Genomic DNA, 20,876 nt, shown 5'->3' with positions numbered 1-20,876 from the left:
TGAGATCAAAATAGAAGACAATAGAAGATTTCCTATACATCAGAGAAGTCATTAACAGCAGAGTCACAACAACTGCATAGTTTTTCTTTCCTAGTCTAGTATTTTTTAAATATGAACCATGATGCTGTCCAAAAATTTGACTCAGAGAGGTGGCTAGGGCACACACATATCTAAGTAGAACATCGACCTACATTGACATTCATTAAGCAGTGCTAGAAGGCAAAGGTCTATAATTGTGCTATCCAATATAGTAGACACCAGAATAGATGACTACATTTTAATTTAAATAATTAAAATTAAATAAAATTAAAATTTATCACTTTAGAAGTAACATTTCAATCCTCAACAGCTACACATGGCTAATGGCAGCCATATTTTTCAGCACAGAATATGAGCATTTCCATCACCATAAAAAATTCTATTGGCCAGCACTGCTTTCTAGCTATGAGTCCTCGTGCTGCTCCATTTCTAATTGTAGGAACAGGAAGAAGGGAAGGATCATCTACAGAAAACTCACCCTGAAACGGTAAAAGAAGAATTGTATGCATTACTACAAAAGCTGTTCTGGCTAGATATGTATCTCTCTCATTTCCTCTCTATGATTAATATAATAGCTATTAATTGCAAAAAGTATTATTATCACTTAAATTCAAAAGCAATCTGAAAATCAACAATTCTCAATTGTGAAGGCACCTTCTGAAAAAAATACGTATGTCAGAAATTTTCCTCCAAAGACTGCCTTTGGGAGGTATATAAATTACCTTTCCTATGCCAAGTTAACATGAACTTAGCCCTTAAAATAACTGTGGGAGGAAAACTTTACTGACAAAACAGTCTAATATAGTCTGGTTGTTTCTTCCTCCAAATCTCATGTTGGCATGTGGTCCCCAGTTTGACGGAGGGGCCTAGTGGGCTGTGTTTCGGTCATGGGGGAAGACACCTCATGAATGCCTTGGTGCCCTCCTTGTCGTAATGAGTTCATGTGACATCTGGTTGTTCAAAAAAGAGTCTGGGATGTCTGCCCTGTCTCTCTTGCTCCCTCTGTGGGCATGTGGCATGCCCACACTCCCTGGTCTTCTGCCATGAGTAAAAGCTTCCTGAGGCCTCACCAGAAGTCAAGCAGATGTTGGTGCCATGCTTGTACAGCCTGTAGAACTGTTAGCCAAGTAAGCCTCTTTTCTTTATAAATTACCCAGTCTCAGGTATTCCTTTACAGTAATGCAAAATGGACTAAATCACAGTCTGTGGTGGGTTTTCATTAAAGACAGTCTTGGATTTTAAGTAGGTTTGCTGATATATGTACACACACGTACACACACCTAGGTCTTATTAAATGTTACATAACATATTATTCAGAATTATCTTTCGCATTGTAAAGTTTTCACATAATGCTTGAACTTGGTGCCAAAAAAATGTGGCATTGTGTTTTAACACACTCAGGCTATTTCTAAAGCAAACTGATTATTGGATTTGACATTCTTGACAAGTTTGTGCATCTGCATTTGAGTTGGGACTAGCATAATTTTAAAAATTAGCTTCATTGAGGTACCATTTAACTAGAATAATATTTACTCATTTAAATGTAAAATACAATGACTTTTAACAAACATATAAGCCCTGTCACCACCCTCTTATCTTGGTATAAAATATTTGCAGTAACTCAAGTAATCTCTCATATACCTTGCAGTGAATTCCTCCCTTCACCCTGTATCCAGGCAGCCATTAACAGGTATTCTGTGGCTACAGCCCTGTCTTCCATAGAATGTCACATAATGAGACGATGAATACATAGTCTTTTGCATCTAGAATCTTTCACTTAGCACAGTACTCTGAGATTCATCAAGTTTGTCATCTGTATTTGTAGTTTGTTTCCTTTTCATTGACCAATACAACTCCATTTTACATAATTAATTTGCCCATTTCCACTGATGAACTTTTGGGTTGTTTCTAGTTTGGAGTTTTTAAGAATAAAGTTTCTATAAAACCTTGGATACAATCTTTCTGTAGACATTATTCAATATTATATTACTCTTGGGAAAATACCTAGGAGTAGATTTTTCTGGGACTTATTGTTAAGTATACACTTAACTTTTGAAGAAATGTCACGTTTCCAAAGTGGCTGCATCGTCCTGCATCCCCATTCTGCATTATTAACAATAAAACAAGAGGTCCAATTGTGCCATATCCTTGCCAACACTCAGTATTGTCAGCCTTTCTAATTTTAGTCAGTATGCAGTGTGTGTGGAGGTGTATGTATGTAGTATGCAGTTGTCTGTCTAAACCTCTAGTCCACTTTTTAAAAAATAGATTGTTTTCCTCAGTTGTTTGTAAGACTTTATGCTGGGTAAAAGACAACATACATATACATATATATATGTGGGGGGGGGTGAGCGTGTGTGTGTGTGTGTGTGTGTGTGTGTGTGTGTTATGTACTTTGCAAATAGTCCCGCACAATGTATTGCTGGCCTATTCATTTTCATAATGGTGTCTTTGAAAAGAAAATGCTTTTCATTTGAATATGGTCCAATTTATCAAATTTTCTGGTATCTGCTTTTCATATTCTAGTGAAAAAATCTTTCCTAATCCAAAGTTTTGGAAATATTTCTTATATGTTTTCTTCCAGAAGTTTTTTTTAATTTTTGCTCTTAATTTTAGGTCTATGATCCATACCAGTTAATTGCTATACATTGAGTGAAGCAACATTTAGGGTTTACTTTTTGCATAGAGATGTATAATTTTTCCAGTACCACTTGTTGAAAGCTACTATTTCCTCATTGATTTACCAATAGCCTCTTCATTAAAAGTTATTGACAATATGCATGTGGGCCTATTTCTGATCTCTGCTTTCTGTTCACTGCCTTATAGATTTCCTCATGCAATAACATCATTGTCTTGATTTCTAGTAGTTTAAATCTTCCAAAATTTTCTTGCAGAACAAACAAACAAACAAACAAACAAACAAACAAAAAAGGCAGTGGTGGAGCACAGAGGCAATTGTTAAATGAGGGCACAGCTGCTTTTCATAATGAAAATTGCAAACCCTTCCTTCACTCGACCTATTCCCTGCCTTATATTTTTCCTCAGCCCTTATCATTGTGTAACCAATTCTACTGCACGTCTATACCTTGTTATTGCCTGTCTCTCCTAATAAAATGTAAACTCACTGTGGGCCAGGATTTATTTCTGTTTTACTTCCTGGGGTAACCCTAGTAACCAAAACAATTTCTGGCACATAATAAGCACTCAATAAATATTGACTGAATTATTAATGAGCTGGACATCTACTTTCATCTTTAACAATGTAATGCTCTGTGCTGAAGCCAGAGAATTGAGTGGCACAAAAAAATCAAACCTACAAATGAGAATGGCAGTCGATAATCACCTTCTGAGAGCCACCATGAGCACTCTGCTCAGCCGTTCCTGGCGTCAGGGTCTTGCTGCATTGATTTTGGTTAACAGGGTTTGCAGCCTCTCTAAGGCACACTTACATGTGTTTTCAAGGTAGGATAGGTCAAATAGTGTTACCTCTACTTTTTACAACTGGGGATTAGAGAAATCCATTCATTTTGGTGCTTTAGCAAACAACATCACCGTGGATGAGAGCGTGAGTCCAGCAGGGCCCTTAATTATGAATAAGAACACTTTCTCCCTCATGGAATATGTGTGATTAGACATGCCCCTAAGTCATATGAAGGAACTGGGGGAGCAAAAGAGAAACTAAACTACCTTTCGGCCCTTCCTTAGTCAATAATAAAAAACATTCCGGAAAATAAAAATGTAAAGTGTTGATTAAATTATAGACCAAACTAAGTAAGATTTAGAAACCTTCACGCGATCTTTTGTTGTTGTACTGGTAGCAGAGAGACATCACCACTGCTGTCTGCTGGAGATGGCAGAAGCTTTGACTCCCAAATGTAACCACAGTGGCTTTCATTGTTCTGATATAAAGAGAAGACAGGATAACATAATCTAAGAAAAATACTGCCTAATTAAAACTTTACTCACCCCACATTTAATCTCCAACTCTTCCTCTGTACGTAAAATAAGGATAAGATTTTTAACTACCTTCAGTGTGAGAAATAGATGAATTTTCCATTTAATGCTTAGAAAAATTATAATATATTTAAAGATAAATAAAATCCAGTAACATACCATTTGAGGCCAAAATGGAAACACTATTTTAAATCAGAATTCTAACAGCAACTTCACAAATTCTTATACCCAGTTTTAACTGAATCACATTGCACAACCTCACTTACAAAGCAATCCTCTCGAAGACTTAAAATAATAGAAACTATCTCCCTATTGAGACAAACCCACCAAAAATAATTGACATTTTACCTGAGAACAAAATATAAACATTCAATCTTATAAATTATTTCATTAGTGACTTAGAATGCAAAAGTAACATGAAAGTTATTAATAATTTTCAAAACTCAATAAACCATTTTCATCAGAGCCTAATTATTGTTTATAAAAAATGTACAACAGGAACCCTCTCGGCTCTCATCAGCCAAAGATCAATAACAACATTAAAGCCCAGTCTAAGTATTAGAACCAATTTTCTTTGTTAATAACTTATAGTGATTATAGGCTGCATTTTCTTCTAACATCTCTGTCCACTCATGAATAATCATTACATATCTAGATTATAGGATTGAAAAGTGTCTTTTTTTAATATTTCATTTTTCCAGATAGAAAATTAGCAACATACTTTAAAATCAGAAATGTATCCCCAAATGCATATTTTAATGTAAAAAGCAGGCAATGTGGTTATACCTTAGCTGGTTCCTTTGCAAATAGATTAGAATATTTTGCCCATGTGATTTTGACATTGCATCATATACAACATTCAGTCATATGCATGATAATGAAAAGACAAATTATTCATGGAACAAAGAATATTTAAGGATCCATAACAGCATGTTTCCTCTGTGAGTAAACTCTTAGGAGGAGAAGTCATATCCTACTGTGAAACAAGTGAGAATCACACTTGGTTTATGTAAATTTTAGTTTACAGAGAAAATGCTGAGTTCAAGACAGTTTTCAACAGTTAGCACTGTCTTCCCATATGTTAATCAGATTCACATGAAAACATTAAAACTAAATATTAAAATTAATTTCGTGCTATCTATTTTTAATTAAAATAAATGTTCTTAATTCCTCCTTGGAGAAACCAGGACATTATCATGCAATCGCACACATTTGTGATTTCTAAAGTTCACAGTGGTAGATCTGAGACTAGATGAACAGAGAGGAATACTGGAAGGAATTTTACCCAAGATTTATATATTCAGGCTCAGAAACCTCTGGAATCTCACAGGGACTCAAGGAATCCTCTAGTGCAGCCACTCCTGTGGCAATGAGGTTCTAAATCCTAATGAAGAGGCTAAACTCAGCCAGTACCATGACTCCACACAACTGCTTGGTGTGTTAGACACCAGAGAGCCAAAACCCCCGAAAGGAAACAGAGCATCATGGGACACACATGGAGCCACAGGACACGCATGGAACTGTGGGACATGCATTGAGCCACAGTGCATGCAAGGAGATGGGCTCATGCATGGAACCATGGGATGCACATGGAGCCATGGAACATGCAAGGAGTTGTGAACATGCCTGGAACCAGGAACACACATGGAGGAGGGGGATATGCATGGATACATGGACACATAGAGACACAGATATGCCTAGAGCCATGGGACATGCACAGAACCTTAGACAGGCATGCAGCCATGAGACATGCATGGAGCTGTGGGAAACACAAGGTGCCATGTCACATGCATGGAGCCATGTCACACACATGGAGCTGTGGGAGGCACACTGATGGCACCTGCATGGAGAAATGGACCTGCATGGAGCCGAGACACGTGTGTGGAGCCATGTCACATACATGGAGCTGTGGACACATGTGGAGCCTAGCACGGAAACAACTCCTTTACCCATCCAGCATCCCCTCATTTTCGGAGACGTTACAGTTTGTTGTGGCTTGACACCACCCATGGTACACCTTCTCCAGCCACAGGAGAAGCAGGTGGCAGGCTGAGCAATGCCAGTGGCCCACAAGACAGCTCAGAGGTCAAGGGAAGAGTGGCAGGAGGCCGGAAAACAGGCAAGGAGGGCAGTTATGACGATAAGAGGTAATACGCACGTGGCCACAATAGAGAGTGGCAGAAAGAGCCTCTTAGACTAGGAGAGGGGCTCGGGCCACTGTGAGTGAACACAAGAAAGAGCTGACTCAGAGTTACAAAACACGTCAGATATTCTTCCTGTCAACATTTAACAAAGCAATGCTTGCAACACATACATTAATGTCATATAATAATATGTTTCAAAAGGAAAATATAGGATCCATGAAAAATAATGATTCATACTGCGGTATGGGAATATAACCCAAGTTTAAAATCCTAATTGGCCATTTTCAGTCACTGCCTTTTCAATCACCGAAGACTACTTATGGGGATAAAGGCAGCTGTTAAAACCCAAGATCCTTAGGGAAGCAGCAGAAAACCAACTGCAGCCCCGCAGCCCAGGCGCGGGGATGGCCCAAGCTGGCGCTGTCATTTCAATTCCCTCCATGCCCTCCCCAAGCCACTGGAGCTAAATGTGGCAAATCCTCTATCACGAGTCCACGCAGCTCTTCCAAAAGTTTCAGAATGACTCTCAGGCCAATCAATAAACCCATAAGTAGGAGAACACTCTATAGGAACATCAAGGAGTTGATAAAGATCGCTGGGACCTGGGAATGGAAATCAATACGGCCCTGCCTGATTCTGCAGGCAGGAGTAATCTCAGGCATCATTGCTAAATGCTGCCAGCTAACACCCTGAAGAAAGGCCTCCAAATCAGTCATATGAAGGCCCCAAGCAAAGAAAGCCTGAGTACAGCATGACTCACACCACGGGTGGTCTTTCTCTGTGAGTAATGTGAAATTGCTCCCCACAAACCAATTCCTATAACAGAAGCCTGCTCTCTAAATAGCCAGCATACTGAATAAACTTTAATCAATAAACAAACAAAAGCAGAATATGGCACATCGCCTTAAGTAGGCATTAAACATTTAAAACTAATTTCAGAGATGGTTATGAGACCCAATAAGCATGCTGAGAAACACACTGTCTTGAAGGGTCATTATTTTTTTCACTATTTATTGGAATAGACATTTAAGCAAATGACCAGGACATAAGTGTAAATGGTGCGTCTGTAACGGGTCAGGGTATTTTAGCAGCCACTGCACAATCAGAGGTAAAATTCCAGAACATATAGTCAAGCAAATAATCTTGCAAACACAGCAAGCTGTTAAAGCTTGTTGTGCAATGAACTCCACTAGACAGGAGGAGCCTGCGGTGGCAAATACTTCACAGAGGTTCAGGAAAAAAAAAAGAAAGAAAGAAACTACCAGCATCTTCTGCCTAGCCAGGTAAATCAGATCAAGACTGTGACCAAACATGCCACATTTCATGAAGACATTCCATTAGCTTCCAGGCCTTCAGTAGCATCTTGTGCCGAATGCCTCCAATGCATTATACTAAATCATGACGTTTTAAAAGTACGTGGAAATCAGGATTTTAAGTCGAGATTATCCGGTTCTCCCTTTATTTCCCCTTGTCAGTGTTTCACCCTACTTTCTCAAAGTTTCTTGGAATGATGCGTTACAAAAAGGTGTTCACGGGGAGTCGCAGAGGCTGCTCATTGAGCTGTAACATGAGCCATTCAAGGCCTGACTGGGCCTATAACATCACAAGATATCCTGTGTGTGTGCGTGTGTGTGTGTGTGTGTACGTGCGCGTGTGTGTGTGTCTGTGTCTGTGTGTGTGTATATCACAAGACATTGTGTGTGTGTGTGCATCACAAGACATCATGTGTGTGTGTCTGTGTGTGTGTGTGTGCGTTTACCAAGCAGAAGATGGGCAGCACATGTTCCTGCACCCTGTGAATGTGCGCTGCCTGGTGCGGGAGTATGGTAGCCTGGAGAAGAGCCCTGAGAAGATCTCAGCAACTGTGGTGGAGATTGCTAGCTACTCCATGTCTGAGGATGTTCGACAGTGTCATAGATATCTCTCTCAGTTGCCACTCACCTGTGAGTTCAGCATCTGTGAACTGGCTTTGCAACCTCCTGTGGTCTCTAAGGAAACCCTAGAGATGTTCTCAGATGATATTGAGAAGAGGAAGCGTCAACGCCAAAAGAAGGCTCGGGAGGAACGCAACCGAGAGCGCAGGATTGAGATGGAGGAGAACAAGAAACAGGGCCAGTACCCAGAAGTCCACATTCCCCTCGAGAATCTATAGCAGTTTCCTGCCTTCAATTCCTATACCTGCTCCTCTGATTCTGCTTCGGGTCCCACCAGCACCGAGGGCCAGGGGACCCTCTCCCTTTCTCCTCTGAGCAAAAGTCCAGGTTCCCATGCAAACTTTCTGCTGACCCCTCTGTCACCCACTGCCAGTCAGGGCAGTCCCTCATTCTGCATTGGGAGTCTGGAAGAAGACTCTCCCTTCCCTTCCTTTGCCCAGATGCTGAGGGTTGGAAAAGCAAAAGCAGATGTGTGGCCCAAAACTGCTCCAAAGAAAGATGAGAACAGCTTAGTTCCTCCTGCTCCTGTGGACAGTGACGGGGAGAGTGATAACTCAGACCGTGTTCCTGTGCCCAGTTTTCAAAATTCCTTCAGCCAAGCTATTGAAGCGGTCTTCGTGAAACTGGACACACCAGCTACTTCAGATCCCCTTTCTGAAGAGAAAGGAGGAAAGAAAAGAAAAAAGCAGAAACAGAAGCTCCTGTTCAGCACCTCAATCGTCCACACCAAGTGACACTACTGGCCCAGGCTACCTTCTCCATCTGTTTTTTTTTTTTTTTTAAACCCCATGCTTTTGTTTGGCTGCTGTAATTTTTAAGTATTTGAGTTTGATCAGATTAGCTCTGGGGAGGAGGGGGTTTCTACAATGTGAGGGGGAACCAAGAAAATTTTAAATACAGTGTATTTTCCAGCTTCCTGTCTTTACACCAAAATAAAGTATTGACACTCAAAAATGAAAAAAAAAGAAAAAGAAAAACAGTTTTATTCCTTTCTCAGAGAAGCACTTCCTAAGGCCCTGTGCTCTTGGCCTGGGGCCTGGCTACTCCTCTTCAGCCAAGACAGATCCTCAGGAACTCCCTCCTCTCCTGCATCCAGCCCCGCCCACAAGCTCTCCTGCATCCTGGGTGCTTTGGCCTCCTGCCCTTCAGGCTCACTGGAGGTGGAGTCGGCTTCCTATAACCTAACTGGGCACCTGTTCCCAGTTCCTGTCCCCTCCTACAGCACCAGGGACACTGAGTAACCAATCGTCTCCCCCCTCTTCTCTCTTTAGCCCCTTTCTTCACCTCATTCATTCACATCACCATTTGAGGATGGTTAAGTCATGCTCTTTTAAAAGCTGTTCACTGCCCTCATGTCCCTGCGTGGCTGACATGAATTCTCTCCTTTTATATCTTTCATCTAGTCCCTAACCTTTGATGTATCCCCCCACACGTCACCATCTGGTTTCTTCCCCCAACCCTGGGCTGAACCTGCTCTGATACATGCTGCCTTTGATGTGTCCTCCCTAAAGATACACTGAAGTCCTAACCACAGGTATCTGTGAACGTGACCGTATTCGGAAACAGCACCTTTGCAGATGAATTGTTTAAGATGAGGTCACACTGGATTAGGGTTAGCCCTAAGTTCAACATGACTAACATTCTTATAAAAAGAGGAGAAGGCAAACAGACAGGGACACAGAGGGAGGATGCCATGAGACTACAGACTAAGAGACCAGAGTGATGCATCCATGGGCCAAGGAATGCCAAACCCTGCTGGCAACCATAAAAAGCTACGAGGAAGCAGAGAATGTTCTTCCCTGGAGCCTTCAGGGAGAATACAGACCTGCAAACACCGTGATTTTGGACTTCTGGCCCCTATAAACTGTGAGAAGAGACAATTAGGTTGTTTTAAGCCATCCAGTGCGCAGTCGTTTCTTAGAGCAGCGCTAAGCAGCTAAAACAGTACTGCTGACGGAATTTCTCGGAGAATGACCAACTGTCCTGGCTTTTCCAGAACATAAGCAATCAGGAAAGGCCCAGGAAAATCAGGACAAGGGTGTGACTCTTCCTTCTGGGAAACACCTGCCTTGAACACTCTGCAGTAGCCGACGCTCGGCTGGACACTGCCCTCTTGAACGTATCCCCTTTCCTGGTTCTCAGGAAGGCTCACTCTCAACTGGATAATTCCATCTGGTGGCTCATGGGAGCTCAGCCTCTTCCATCTAAAATCACCACAACCCTTGCATCTGCTTTCTCTTCTTGATTCTATGTGGAATCAACAGCCAAGAATGTGGGGATGGCACCCAGGGCTTCCTCTTCACTCCTGCTCTACATCCACTGAATCCTCAACCACACTCCTTTCCAATCTCCAGAATCCACCTCTTCTCTACATTTCTGCCTCCCCTCCCTTAATGCAGTTCCTCCTCCTGTTGCTCTCAGTAGCAGCCTCGGAATGGGCTGTCCCTGCTGGCATTTTGCCATCCTCCTGATAGAGGATAAACTTGTTCATATGCCTGCCGATGCCAGGCACCTCCTATTCCCCACTTGCCAGTGAGCCTCATGCCCTCTACCTCCTCCTCCATATCTTAAAATAAGATATCCTGACCTCCTGTGTGTGAGGCTTCCCAGGACCTGCAGTGCGCCCTCTCTCGCTTCAGGGCTTATCGCCTGCCCTTTTCCTCTCCCTGGAAACCTCTCCCATCATAAGTTTTGTAAACACCTTCTAGCAATCACTTGGGATGCAGCTCTGGCATGACCTTATCCTAGAAACCGTCCTCAATCACCATCCTATAGCCCAGGATGTAGGCTGAGGGCCCCTCTCCTAGGCTCTACAGCACCCAACACTGGCAACTGTCAGGACCCTTGACAGAATGTTATGCAATGGCCCTTTTAGTTCACATTCCTAAAAATAGTCTAAACTCTTTTAATAGGAACTATGTATCTTCTCGATCTCCTCAATATCTAGCAAAGACCCTGTACACAAAAGGCTTCTCTTAAATGTTCATTGATTCTTCACCCAAAATTTAAAATATGCAAGTAAAAATACACTGAGATGCCATTTATGCGCAAAGTTTAGCCCAAATCCCAAAGCCTGATGGTATACTCTGCAGGGAAGGCAGCAAAGTAACGGGTATTCATATCCAGGGCAACTACAATACAAAGTGGTGCATTCTCCATGAAAGAGAACTGGGCAACATCTACAAGACCACATGTGCCTTCACCCTTTGGCCCAGAAATCCCAATTCCAAAAATCTCTTCCAATGGTACACTTGCAAAAATATTAACTGAGGTTTACAGGAGGCACTACTCATTGAAACAGTATCCATTGTCACAGACGACAGAGAATAACCTAGGCACCCCTCAATAAGGAATTTTGATTAAGTTAGGACTCATCACATAGTGGAAGCTATGCAGCTACAAAAAAAAAGAGAATGACATAGATCTCTCTATTTTTCTAGAGAGTAGCCTCCAGCAAATATCATTAACCTAACAATGCTACACAGACAGAAGTCTATTTAAGTGCTACCTTTCATCTAAGAAAAGAGAGTATAAGTATATATTTGTATGTGTATTTGTTGCTTTGCTTCTATTACAAGTAGCCTAACCTATAAAATATAGGTAAAAAGCTAAATGCAGAAAGAGTTCTAGAACAGGATACAGAAAACAGGAGCAAAGCTAGATTCCTTTGAACACCTCTTGCTTCAATAAGTTGACTTTGAAACACTGCAAAATAACTTAATGTCAATTTTAAGAATTTCTAAATGTCAAAAAAAAATTAAACAAATGATAGTAACTGGGTCTTGGGTTGGTGCCATAACCACACAGAAAGAAATTATTTCAACTGATTATAAAGCAGTGATTTTGCTAGTATTTCCCAGTGAAATATATGTACTGTGAAGACCAAAAGAAAGAAAAAAAAGGCATTTTAAAGATTTTTAATAATCAAAAACAACCAGGGTTGTATGCAGCTGTTACTCTAAAATGACTGAGTATGTACTTAAAGAAAAAAGACAAATAATTAGGTTGGTCTGTAGAGACTTGGGATCTTGTGCAAGGAAGAAACAGACGCCAAGACGGGAAAGGTAAACAAAGACCCTTGAGTCCTGGAGATGAACTGGAAGCACCAGGAGAAGCTTATGGTATATCTGAAAACATGCTTTTCTTAGCACTGTCCACTGAGAAGACACGTGGACACCTTGAGTGCTAAAGCATCCGGAAATGAGTATTCCAGATCTATGGAAGGAAATAGGTAAAAAGAAGAGGAACACTTCATCAACCCAGAGAGTAAAGAAGCTCTCAAAGACACCTGGATGGTGGTCAGAAAAATCCAGAAGCCACCCTCAAGAGGCTACTCTGGGGTTCAAATGCTACAGTTTCACTATGTACAAGGATGTAAGCTACATGGATTAAAATGCATCAAATAGGTTGAAATTCATGTATTCATAATAATTCTAATAATCAAAGAAAAAAGCAAACATAATGTCTTATTCATCCCATTTGGATGACAAATGAATTACCAGAGGGATGTTAAAGAACCAAACTACTAGTGTATTTTTTTAAAATACACATATAAATTGGTGGCGGCGGGGACCATTTATTTGGCCTTTTCTGTACAAGGTGTACTTCAGGATATTCAAAGAGTTGATGAAGGAAAGATAGTTTATATAGAAGCATTCTAACCACAAAATGAGGAAAAGAATAAAATGTGAAAATCCCAGTTTTACCCATGGGTGAACCAGTAGATTGAGGCAGTGATCATCAATGACTGATTGTTTCCCAGCTGGATATGCTCTGCTTCCTGAAGGAAGCATCCAGCACTACACATGACACAGTCAAGGCTAAAAGATCCAAACCTGGATCTCATCTCAGTAGGCGTCTTGAGATTACTAGGGATTTACAGACATCTTTGGGACAGAAGCATATTTGAACCACACAATCGGAATGCGATGAGCAAAATCCAGACTGTCAGAAACCGTCCAGGACAAAGAACTTGGTTTCTGTAAAAATTAATTTGCAAAGAGTATGAAATAAAAGCAAAATATTAAAAGAGACTCAAGAAATATACCAATCGATGGTATTGTATGGAATCCATTTAAATCCTGATCTGACTTAACTGTTAACAAACAGATGCCTAGCAATTAATGAACCCATGAAAAATGTCTCAACGCCCATTGGGTGTTTGATGATGTCATGAAATCATTTTTTATTTGTTGTGATAACAGTACTGAATTCCTTATCTTTGAGCATTCTAAACTGAAATCTTATATATAAAATTATATGATTTTTTGAATTATCTCCAAAATAATTTAGTGGGAATGAGATGAAGCATGAGTGGAACTTTAGAGGAAAAAAAGGATGGGGCTGGGCCATGAATTGGTAAAGTGTGGGGCATGCAAAGTTTTAAAAGCAACAAAACGTAAAACCACTTGTTGCGTGAATTACTAAAACATAATGTCTGATTCACCATATTTAGCCTGATAATACAATTTTTTGAGGACAGGGATAAAGTCTATTTTCTTTTCCACTCTGAATGATTGAGTCCCCTGGATGTGAAGGGCCCTAAACAAATTTCAATGAATGAAAGAATAAATGAGTGGATATGCAGATTAATTATTTCATCCCAGCAATCCATAGAGATACTTAGGACATTAAATCAATTCTGTTGCTACACAATGCTAGATAGAAACAGAGGGGTGAGTCTGTGGCAAGACTAAGGCTTTCCAGGAAAATGCCACAGTAACGAATTTTAGGCGTTCCTTGGTTTCGTTGTTATTTTTATGGTCACATTTTTATCCTTTGGTTCAAACACCTGGAGGCCTCCTGCAGTACTTGTTAAATAAAGGTGACCAGAAATAGTGAGATTTTCTACCTTGGTAATCCCTGTCCAAAACCTTCTGGAGGCAGTGATCAGTTTCTGGATATGAAATTCTAATGATAGAGGCTTTTGTATTTTTACCTTTATTTTAAACTACGTCTAAAACAAGAGTCACTGGATTATACAGCATTTGTGATGCTCTATTATCCTCCATCACTAAAAACAGAATGTGCATTTAGATGATGGCTTTGCACTCAGCGCGTGCTGGTCCCTTACCTTTATAGGAGATGACTGGGTGCTCAGTTCTCTGGCACTGAGGCGCGCCCTGGGCCTCTGGGCGGGCGAGTCTCCACAGCCCCAGGCTTGAGAACAGCCATGCTATAACACAGGTTCCCTTCATGGTGGGCAAGGGGCCTCTGACTCTGGGCACGTGTCTTCTAAGCAGAAGCTCTTCTTCCCTTCATGTGTGGAGAGTGCCTAAAACACACAAAAGAGAAGAATCAGATGGCCATGAGTTCGTTTTCTGGTGGATGGTCTTCTGGTAAAACTCCCCCACCAACTTCAGGGTTACACTTTGTGGAGACAGAGGAGAGCTCAAACCAGCACATTTCTCTAGGTCATGTACCAGGCTGTGTGTGCGTATGAATGCACGGGTGAGTGTGTGTGTCTCAATATAGACCTTTCTTTCTCCCAATAATTGCATGACATAGCCCATTTGTTGTAAAGTGAGAAACATTCAAGTTTAAGCTATACTGTCATCACAGTCACTCCTAAGGAATGTGGATTAATAGTTGGGATCGGCTGGTTTCCCTTGGCCACTTGTCCTACCCCCTTGCACAAACACAGATCTAAATGTCAAAATCCCACGAATACCTGCTCATCCCTTTGAAACATTTAACAGGCATATTTTTAAGAAGGCCATGGCCGCTGTCTTTTACTACTAAATTGATGAGTATCATGCTACCCAACTTTTGAAAAAGCATCACGATTTGGTAAATTCTGTATTTAGTGATGCAGGATAACCTTTTAAAATTGTAGATAATCTGCCTGCAAAATAACTGGCTGGGGATCAAGTGTGAATCAAATAAAATCTGTATCAAGCACCGACTGGGTAAAATACAAGTACTATGCTGGGAAACTTTAAAGATTATGAACAATTTAAATGATTAACAAGCATTAAAGTAATATAGGCCTGTAAAAATAACTATAATCCAAGCTATTAGCAAGCCTTAGAAAGAACGGGAGTGCTGTGGGCGTCCAGGGAGGGTAGGACTGCTACAGAGAGGGATCTACGGCGGGTCCACGCAGGAATTCAAATATGAGTGTAATGTTGGAGGATAAAGAGGATTTCAACAGATGGAGGTTTCTAGAAGCACATTCCTTCCCCAGGGAAGAGGATGAAAAGGCACACTGAAGGGGCAAGAGGAAGACGTATGCAACATGTTTTGGGAATGGTTTGCTGTACTTGATCCAGGAAGAGAAGTAGTGGGAAGAGCTTGCAGAGGTTAAGACTTGGAAGGCAAACGACACTAAGGTGTGAGGTCTTTTCAGGCAACAAGCTACTATGTAAGACGCTCTTATTAACATTAATAAGATTATTCTCATGATAGTGTACCTAGGAAATTAGGCAGATGAAAGCATAGAAATGAAGAAGTCCATTTGAAGCCACTTCCATAGTTAAGAAGAGAAATAAATTAAACAGTCGCTTTGGGGTGTCAATGTGAATAAAAAGGCAAACTCAGTACACAATGACTGTAGGTAAAGTATGGCAAATTAAAGATGGTCAGAGTCTGCCATTCCTGCCACTGAGAGGTGGGTCTGTGTTCCCCACCGGGAATCTGGGCTGGCTCAGTGACTGCTCTGCTCATTTGAATACAGCAGAAGACACGTGCCAGTTTCCAGACCCAGGCCCTAAAAGCTACTTCCTGTCTCTTAGAACACATTCTTTAAGACATTGAGACACTAGGTCAGAAGTCCAGCTACCCTCAGACGGCCATGCTAGAGATAACACATTTAGGTGCTGTAGTTGACGGGTCACCCATGAGCCCAATACTCCAGCCATGAGTAAAGCTGAAACCCACTGAGTAACTTCAGTAGACGTCATGAGAGCAAAAGAATCTCTAGTTGAGCACTGCCCAAATTCCTGACCCCAAAATTGCAAAATATAATAAAAGGGTAGTTGTTACAATCTGCTAAATTTTGGAAACACAGAGCAAAGAGACATAGATGAACTTTCGACAGAAAATGTGACTTTGAGAATAGTGATGCCTTTCATTTTAATAGGATAATCAACAGATGCATTTTGTTTAGATGGGAATAGGATCATTTTGTTTTGTGCACATTAAGTTTAAGACACTTGGTTGGGCATGGTGGCTCATGCCTGTAATCCCAGCACTTTGGGAGGCCGAGGCGGGTGGATCACCCAAAGTCAGGAGTTTGAGACCGGTCTGGGCAATATAGTGAGATTTCATCTCTACAAAAAATAAAATAAAAATTAGCCAGGCATAGTAGTGTGTGTCTGTAGTCTTAGCTACTTGGGTGGCTGAGGCAGGACGACTGCATTAGCCCAGAAGCTCAAGGCTGCAGAAAGCTAAGAAGGTGCCACAGGGTTCCTGCCTGGGCAACAGAGTAAGATTTTGTCTCTAAAAATAATAATAAGTAAGTAAAAGAGAGAAGAACTAGAAGAAAATCCAGAGAAAACTGAGGTGGGAAGCTATTATGGTCCCAGTAAATAAAGTGAAAGGGAGGAAACAGGCCTTGTTTAAAGAGGCGTGCTTACCGCCTGAACAAATGGTGAGGTCTCAAGATAAAGAAAACATAGATTTGAGGGTGTATCAAATTTCACAGTCTGTACTTTTTGAGTCAAACCAATGACGAAGGATAAACCCATGATCACTGAAATTTTGAAATTGAAGAATAGAAAAACTATGGGTTAATTTCATAAAAGTTGGCTCAATATGATTAAACCTGACTAGAAACCTGAGTTTAGAGTCTCCCATTCACTCAGTATTTACAGAGAGCCAACTGCACACACAGCTCTATGCATGTATGAATTTGCAAAGGAGCCGAGGAGCATGAGGTAAGGCCTATTGCACGGACAAGCAGGAACCACGGAGTGAATATAAGGAAGCCAAGTACGGGGCTCACCAGGACCAAGAACTTCCGAGCAGGCAGTAGGTTGGAGTCCTTAAGAATGGAAGGAATTCTACAACATTCCCATTGACCAAAACGTTCAGGTTGGGCAGGGAAATAGGTAATGGGGCTGCAAATCAAGACAAGGCAAGAGAATGGCTTCTGTAGGAACAAGAGACGCTGAGCATGAAGGTGGAGGATGGGCTAGGGAGGAAAATGGGGAGCCAGAGGCTCAGGTGTCCACCAGCCCACAATTCCTGCCCAAGCACAGAACACTGTAATAAACAGTGGATAAGCAAGGAGAAAATAAAAGTGTAGGAAAATATGTAAAACTATGGATAAATGTGTAAAACTAAAATCCACTAGTATAGGGCTAAAAATCAGAAGAAAGGCTTAAAGTAATAGAAATGAACAGTTTCATCAAAGAAGGTGAATATTATTTTTAAATCGGTTTACTAAAAAATAAAATTAAAACCTTGGGCTTAAGACTAGAAAAAGAAAGGATGAATCCTTAAACTCCAAGTAATGTAAGAATAAAGTGCTTTTGGGTATGCATTTTTCAAACCTCACCTTAGCGAGATCCCCTGCTGGAATAAGTAGTAGGGAGTAAAGCAGAAGGAAGTTATTTCAGATCTGGGATCTTTGTCATTTCCTGGGGATCATTTTCCTTCAGCAAAAAATGCTCAAAGGAGAATTGTGAGTTATTTAAGCAACTTAAAGACAAATCTACTGACTTATTGGTGTTTATAATGCACCGATGTCTGTATTGTTTTTTCTTGTATCAATTAATATAATATTGGGTAAATATCTTTACAATGTTTTATTTGAGAAGTAAAAAAAACACATTTCCATCAAAAAAAAATACTCATTTTCCCTGGGTTACAACATTAAAAGTATGATTTTCACTTCTGAAAAGGAGTTACAGTGTGCAAAACTGGACGCTGCTGTAGAACTCCAGTCTAAAGGTAACCAAATGAAATAGTTATCTTTCCTGAGCCTTTTGACCTGAGACTTAAGATACGAAATTTCATCAACTGATGTATCTCAAAATAAAATAACACTTGTTAGAGGCTCTTTCGATGTGATTTCATTCTGTTAAAAGCAAGCAGGTTTGGGATACCCATATCAGTTCAAGTAAATTATCACAGTCCCACATCAAAACAGGTCTGCAATGGTAAAGATAAGATGGGAAGGATGACAAAGTGACAATCAACTCTCAATACCTGCTAGCTCTGTAGTAAGCATGATGCCAAGCACTCACACCCATGCCTGGCAGCCGACAGCCACCCAGAGCCAGCAGCAAGTCATCATGGAGATGGATTGGAGCACTGCCCTGCCTTTATCTCCAATATGGAGTGCAAATCAACTAGGGGCTAAGAGCAATTTTTTTTCTTACACATCGTTTTTCAACGTGCACATCTAAGACAACATAGATTCCCCTTCTGCTACCAGAGAAGCACATCATCCAGACCGGCTTGTGACTGAAAATGTCCTTTATTTATAATATGCCATCCACTCTGTTAGAAGCCCTGACATCTTTGCCTCCTGAATGTGAGGAAGAGAAAAATAACACAAGTGTCTGAAATGTTCTTTCCTTGGATTTGGAAAGCGACAATTAGAAAAGAGGGGAAATGACACATATAGAGAATGAGCAGCTAAAATGGAACACGCAGTTCGAGGGTGACGAGCTGAAATGACATGTTTGTCATGTTAGCAAAGAACATTTAATGAGAACAGGTAATTTTTCAAGGTTTATAATTTTCAGACTATAACATATTACCTTTTTTCTTAAAATAAACATACTGTAAACTGTCATCATGGCAAAGTGACAGGGAAGGGCATTCATAGTCTTCATGCAGAGACGTGGGCTTTTCTGAGCAACTTACTGTCGAAGGCTAACTCCTTGAAGAGGCTTTTACTCTAAATAGACTCAGCTCTGAATAGCAGGTCCCTTCTTCCTGGACTCAGCAGGCCCATCTTGCACTGAATCATGGAACTCTCACCACTCAGTGGTGTAGGAGGAACACATTTATACCAGGGCTTTTAGTGTTCAAGCTCAGTGCTATTGATATATTAGTCATATAATTCCTTGTTCTGGACTCTTCTGTGCATTTAGCAGTATCCCTGGCCTGTACCCACTAGAGCCAGTAGCACCCCCAACCAACTTTGCACCAACCAAAATTGTCTCCAGACACTGCCAAATTGTCCCTGGTCGAGAATTTGTGTGATAGACAGACAGACAGACAGGTAGGTAGGTAGGTAGGCAAATAGATAGATAGATAGATAGATAGATAGATAGATAGATAGATAGATAGACAGACAGATAGATGATAGACAGATAGACAGACGCATACATATATACATACATACATAACTTTCCTCTTTGGAAGTTAAACAAGCTGGCATGACTTGAAAGATTATTCAAAATCTGCTTATATAAATCACGAAACTGAATTTTGTGTTGAGTCATTCAAGCAAAATTTCAAAGAAATATGAAAGTCCTGTTAATTATAACTATGTGCTACCTTTGGGAATTATATGATGAAGGAATTTTCAAAGGATCAAAGTTGTTCTAATATCATTCTTCCAACTCTAGAAAAATAAAAATATATTACGTGAGTTAAAACAAAACAGATGATTTTGCCAATATGAAGTTTTATTATAGAAAGCCAATTTGGGCGACCACATATAAGCATTTTTGGTGCAGCGACTTCAAAGCCCCCAAAACCCCTTAACCTCCTTTCAGTTTCCTGATGTAGGAGGATCTCTCTATAAGCTCCATCTAAATAAGTGCAACTCTGTATGGAAGTGTTTGTGCAATAAATAACATATCCCATTCACTCCCACGCTGCAACTGAAAATGAATAGGCTTTGCGGAGAGAAAACAACTGTTCCTTTTAGGGAAAAAAAAAATTGCTGTCAGATAAAAAAGAAACCAAAGGAATAAAAGCTTACATGAGGAGTTTTGCCTAGGGAACAGTGTATAACCAGTTATTAGTAAAAACAGGTCCAACATTAGCTTAATGTACTTTTCAGAGGAGGCTGGGGTGCTTCCGAGCCACAGCCCTACCATAAAGGTGGATGTGTCCTAATCTGTTGGTACAATCCAGAACCCCTCCTGCGCCCATCCCCTACTTGATGGCATTAGAGATTTCCTTTGGAAGAGGACAAAGAAGTCAGGTGAGTGAGCTGACCCAGTGAGGTGGTCTGAGGAAGTCCTGCCCCATGCATGCCACACCAGGACCACCCTTAGTACCAAAAGGCTGAAGCTAACATTAGAGGCAATTGCTGCATGTGTATCTCTTCATTAGAAACAGTTACAGTTTGTTATAATGTCAAAAACACAAACATCCAGGATTTGCAAAAGAAGGGGTTGGAACGTGCTTTTGAAATGTTTGTTTTTGCATTTGTTTGTTCCATTTCTTAGCTCTATTTCAGCGGATCAGGTGAACTGCTCACCCAGAAACTAGAGTCCCCTCTCAGGCTAAATGCAGCAGAACTACTAAAAGAATCATTCCACCAAACAAACCAACCCAGAAGCCATGCCCTACACACCCTGTCATAGCCAAAGATGGGGTCTAGTGCATGATTGTCAGCTGCTGCCCAGTAAATAGTCCTGTCTATTCAAAAACTCAGGATTCACCTTCTGCCTTTCAAAGAAAATATCATGCTCTTCCAGGAACAGCTGAGAGTTAGTTCCTTCTTAATCCCTCTCCACTACTCACACTGCAGGGCCTTCCCTTTGGCCCCTCTAGCCTCGCTAGTGTCGGTAGCCTTCTCACTTGGCAACCACGTCTCCACACTTGCTGAGGCCATGAGCCCCTCACCTGCTGAATCCTCCCATTACTCCAGATCCAGACTGTCTTCCATGGTCAC

The 20,876-nt window shown here is 40.9% G+C and overlaps 1 protein-coding gene across 8 annotated transcripts in view; it reads right to left on the bottom strand.

Moving 5' to 3' along the window:
• SEMA5A (semaphorin 5A) overlaps positions 1–20,876 on the bottom strand; it is a 496,284-nt gene that overhangs the window by 317,433 nt on the left and 157,975 nt on the right. For all 8 annotated transcript variants that reach the window (XM_032279108.1, XM_032279114.1, XM_032279115.1 and 5 more), the window contains one exon: positions 14,145–14,345. In XM_032279108.1, coding sequence (XP_032134999.1) covers positions 14,145–14,268 — 124 coding nt within the window. In that variant the 5' untranslated portion in view covers positions 14,269–14,345. The remainder of the gene's footprint in view (positions 1–14,144; positions 14,346–20,876) is intronic.

This window comes from Sapajus apella, unplaced genomic scaffold (genome assembly GCF_009761245.1).
Source record: "Sapajus apella isolate SASKATOON/1434 unplaced genomic scaffold, GSC_monkey_1.0 scaffold11, whole genome shotgun sequence".
NCBI lineage: Eukaryota > Metazoa > Chordata > Mammalia > Primates > Cebidae > Sapajus > Sapajus apella.
Note: the sequence above shows the minus strand (reverse complement) of the source record. Positions and strands in the feature narration are given on the sequence as shown.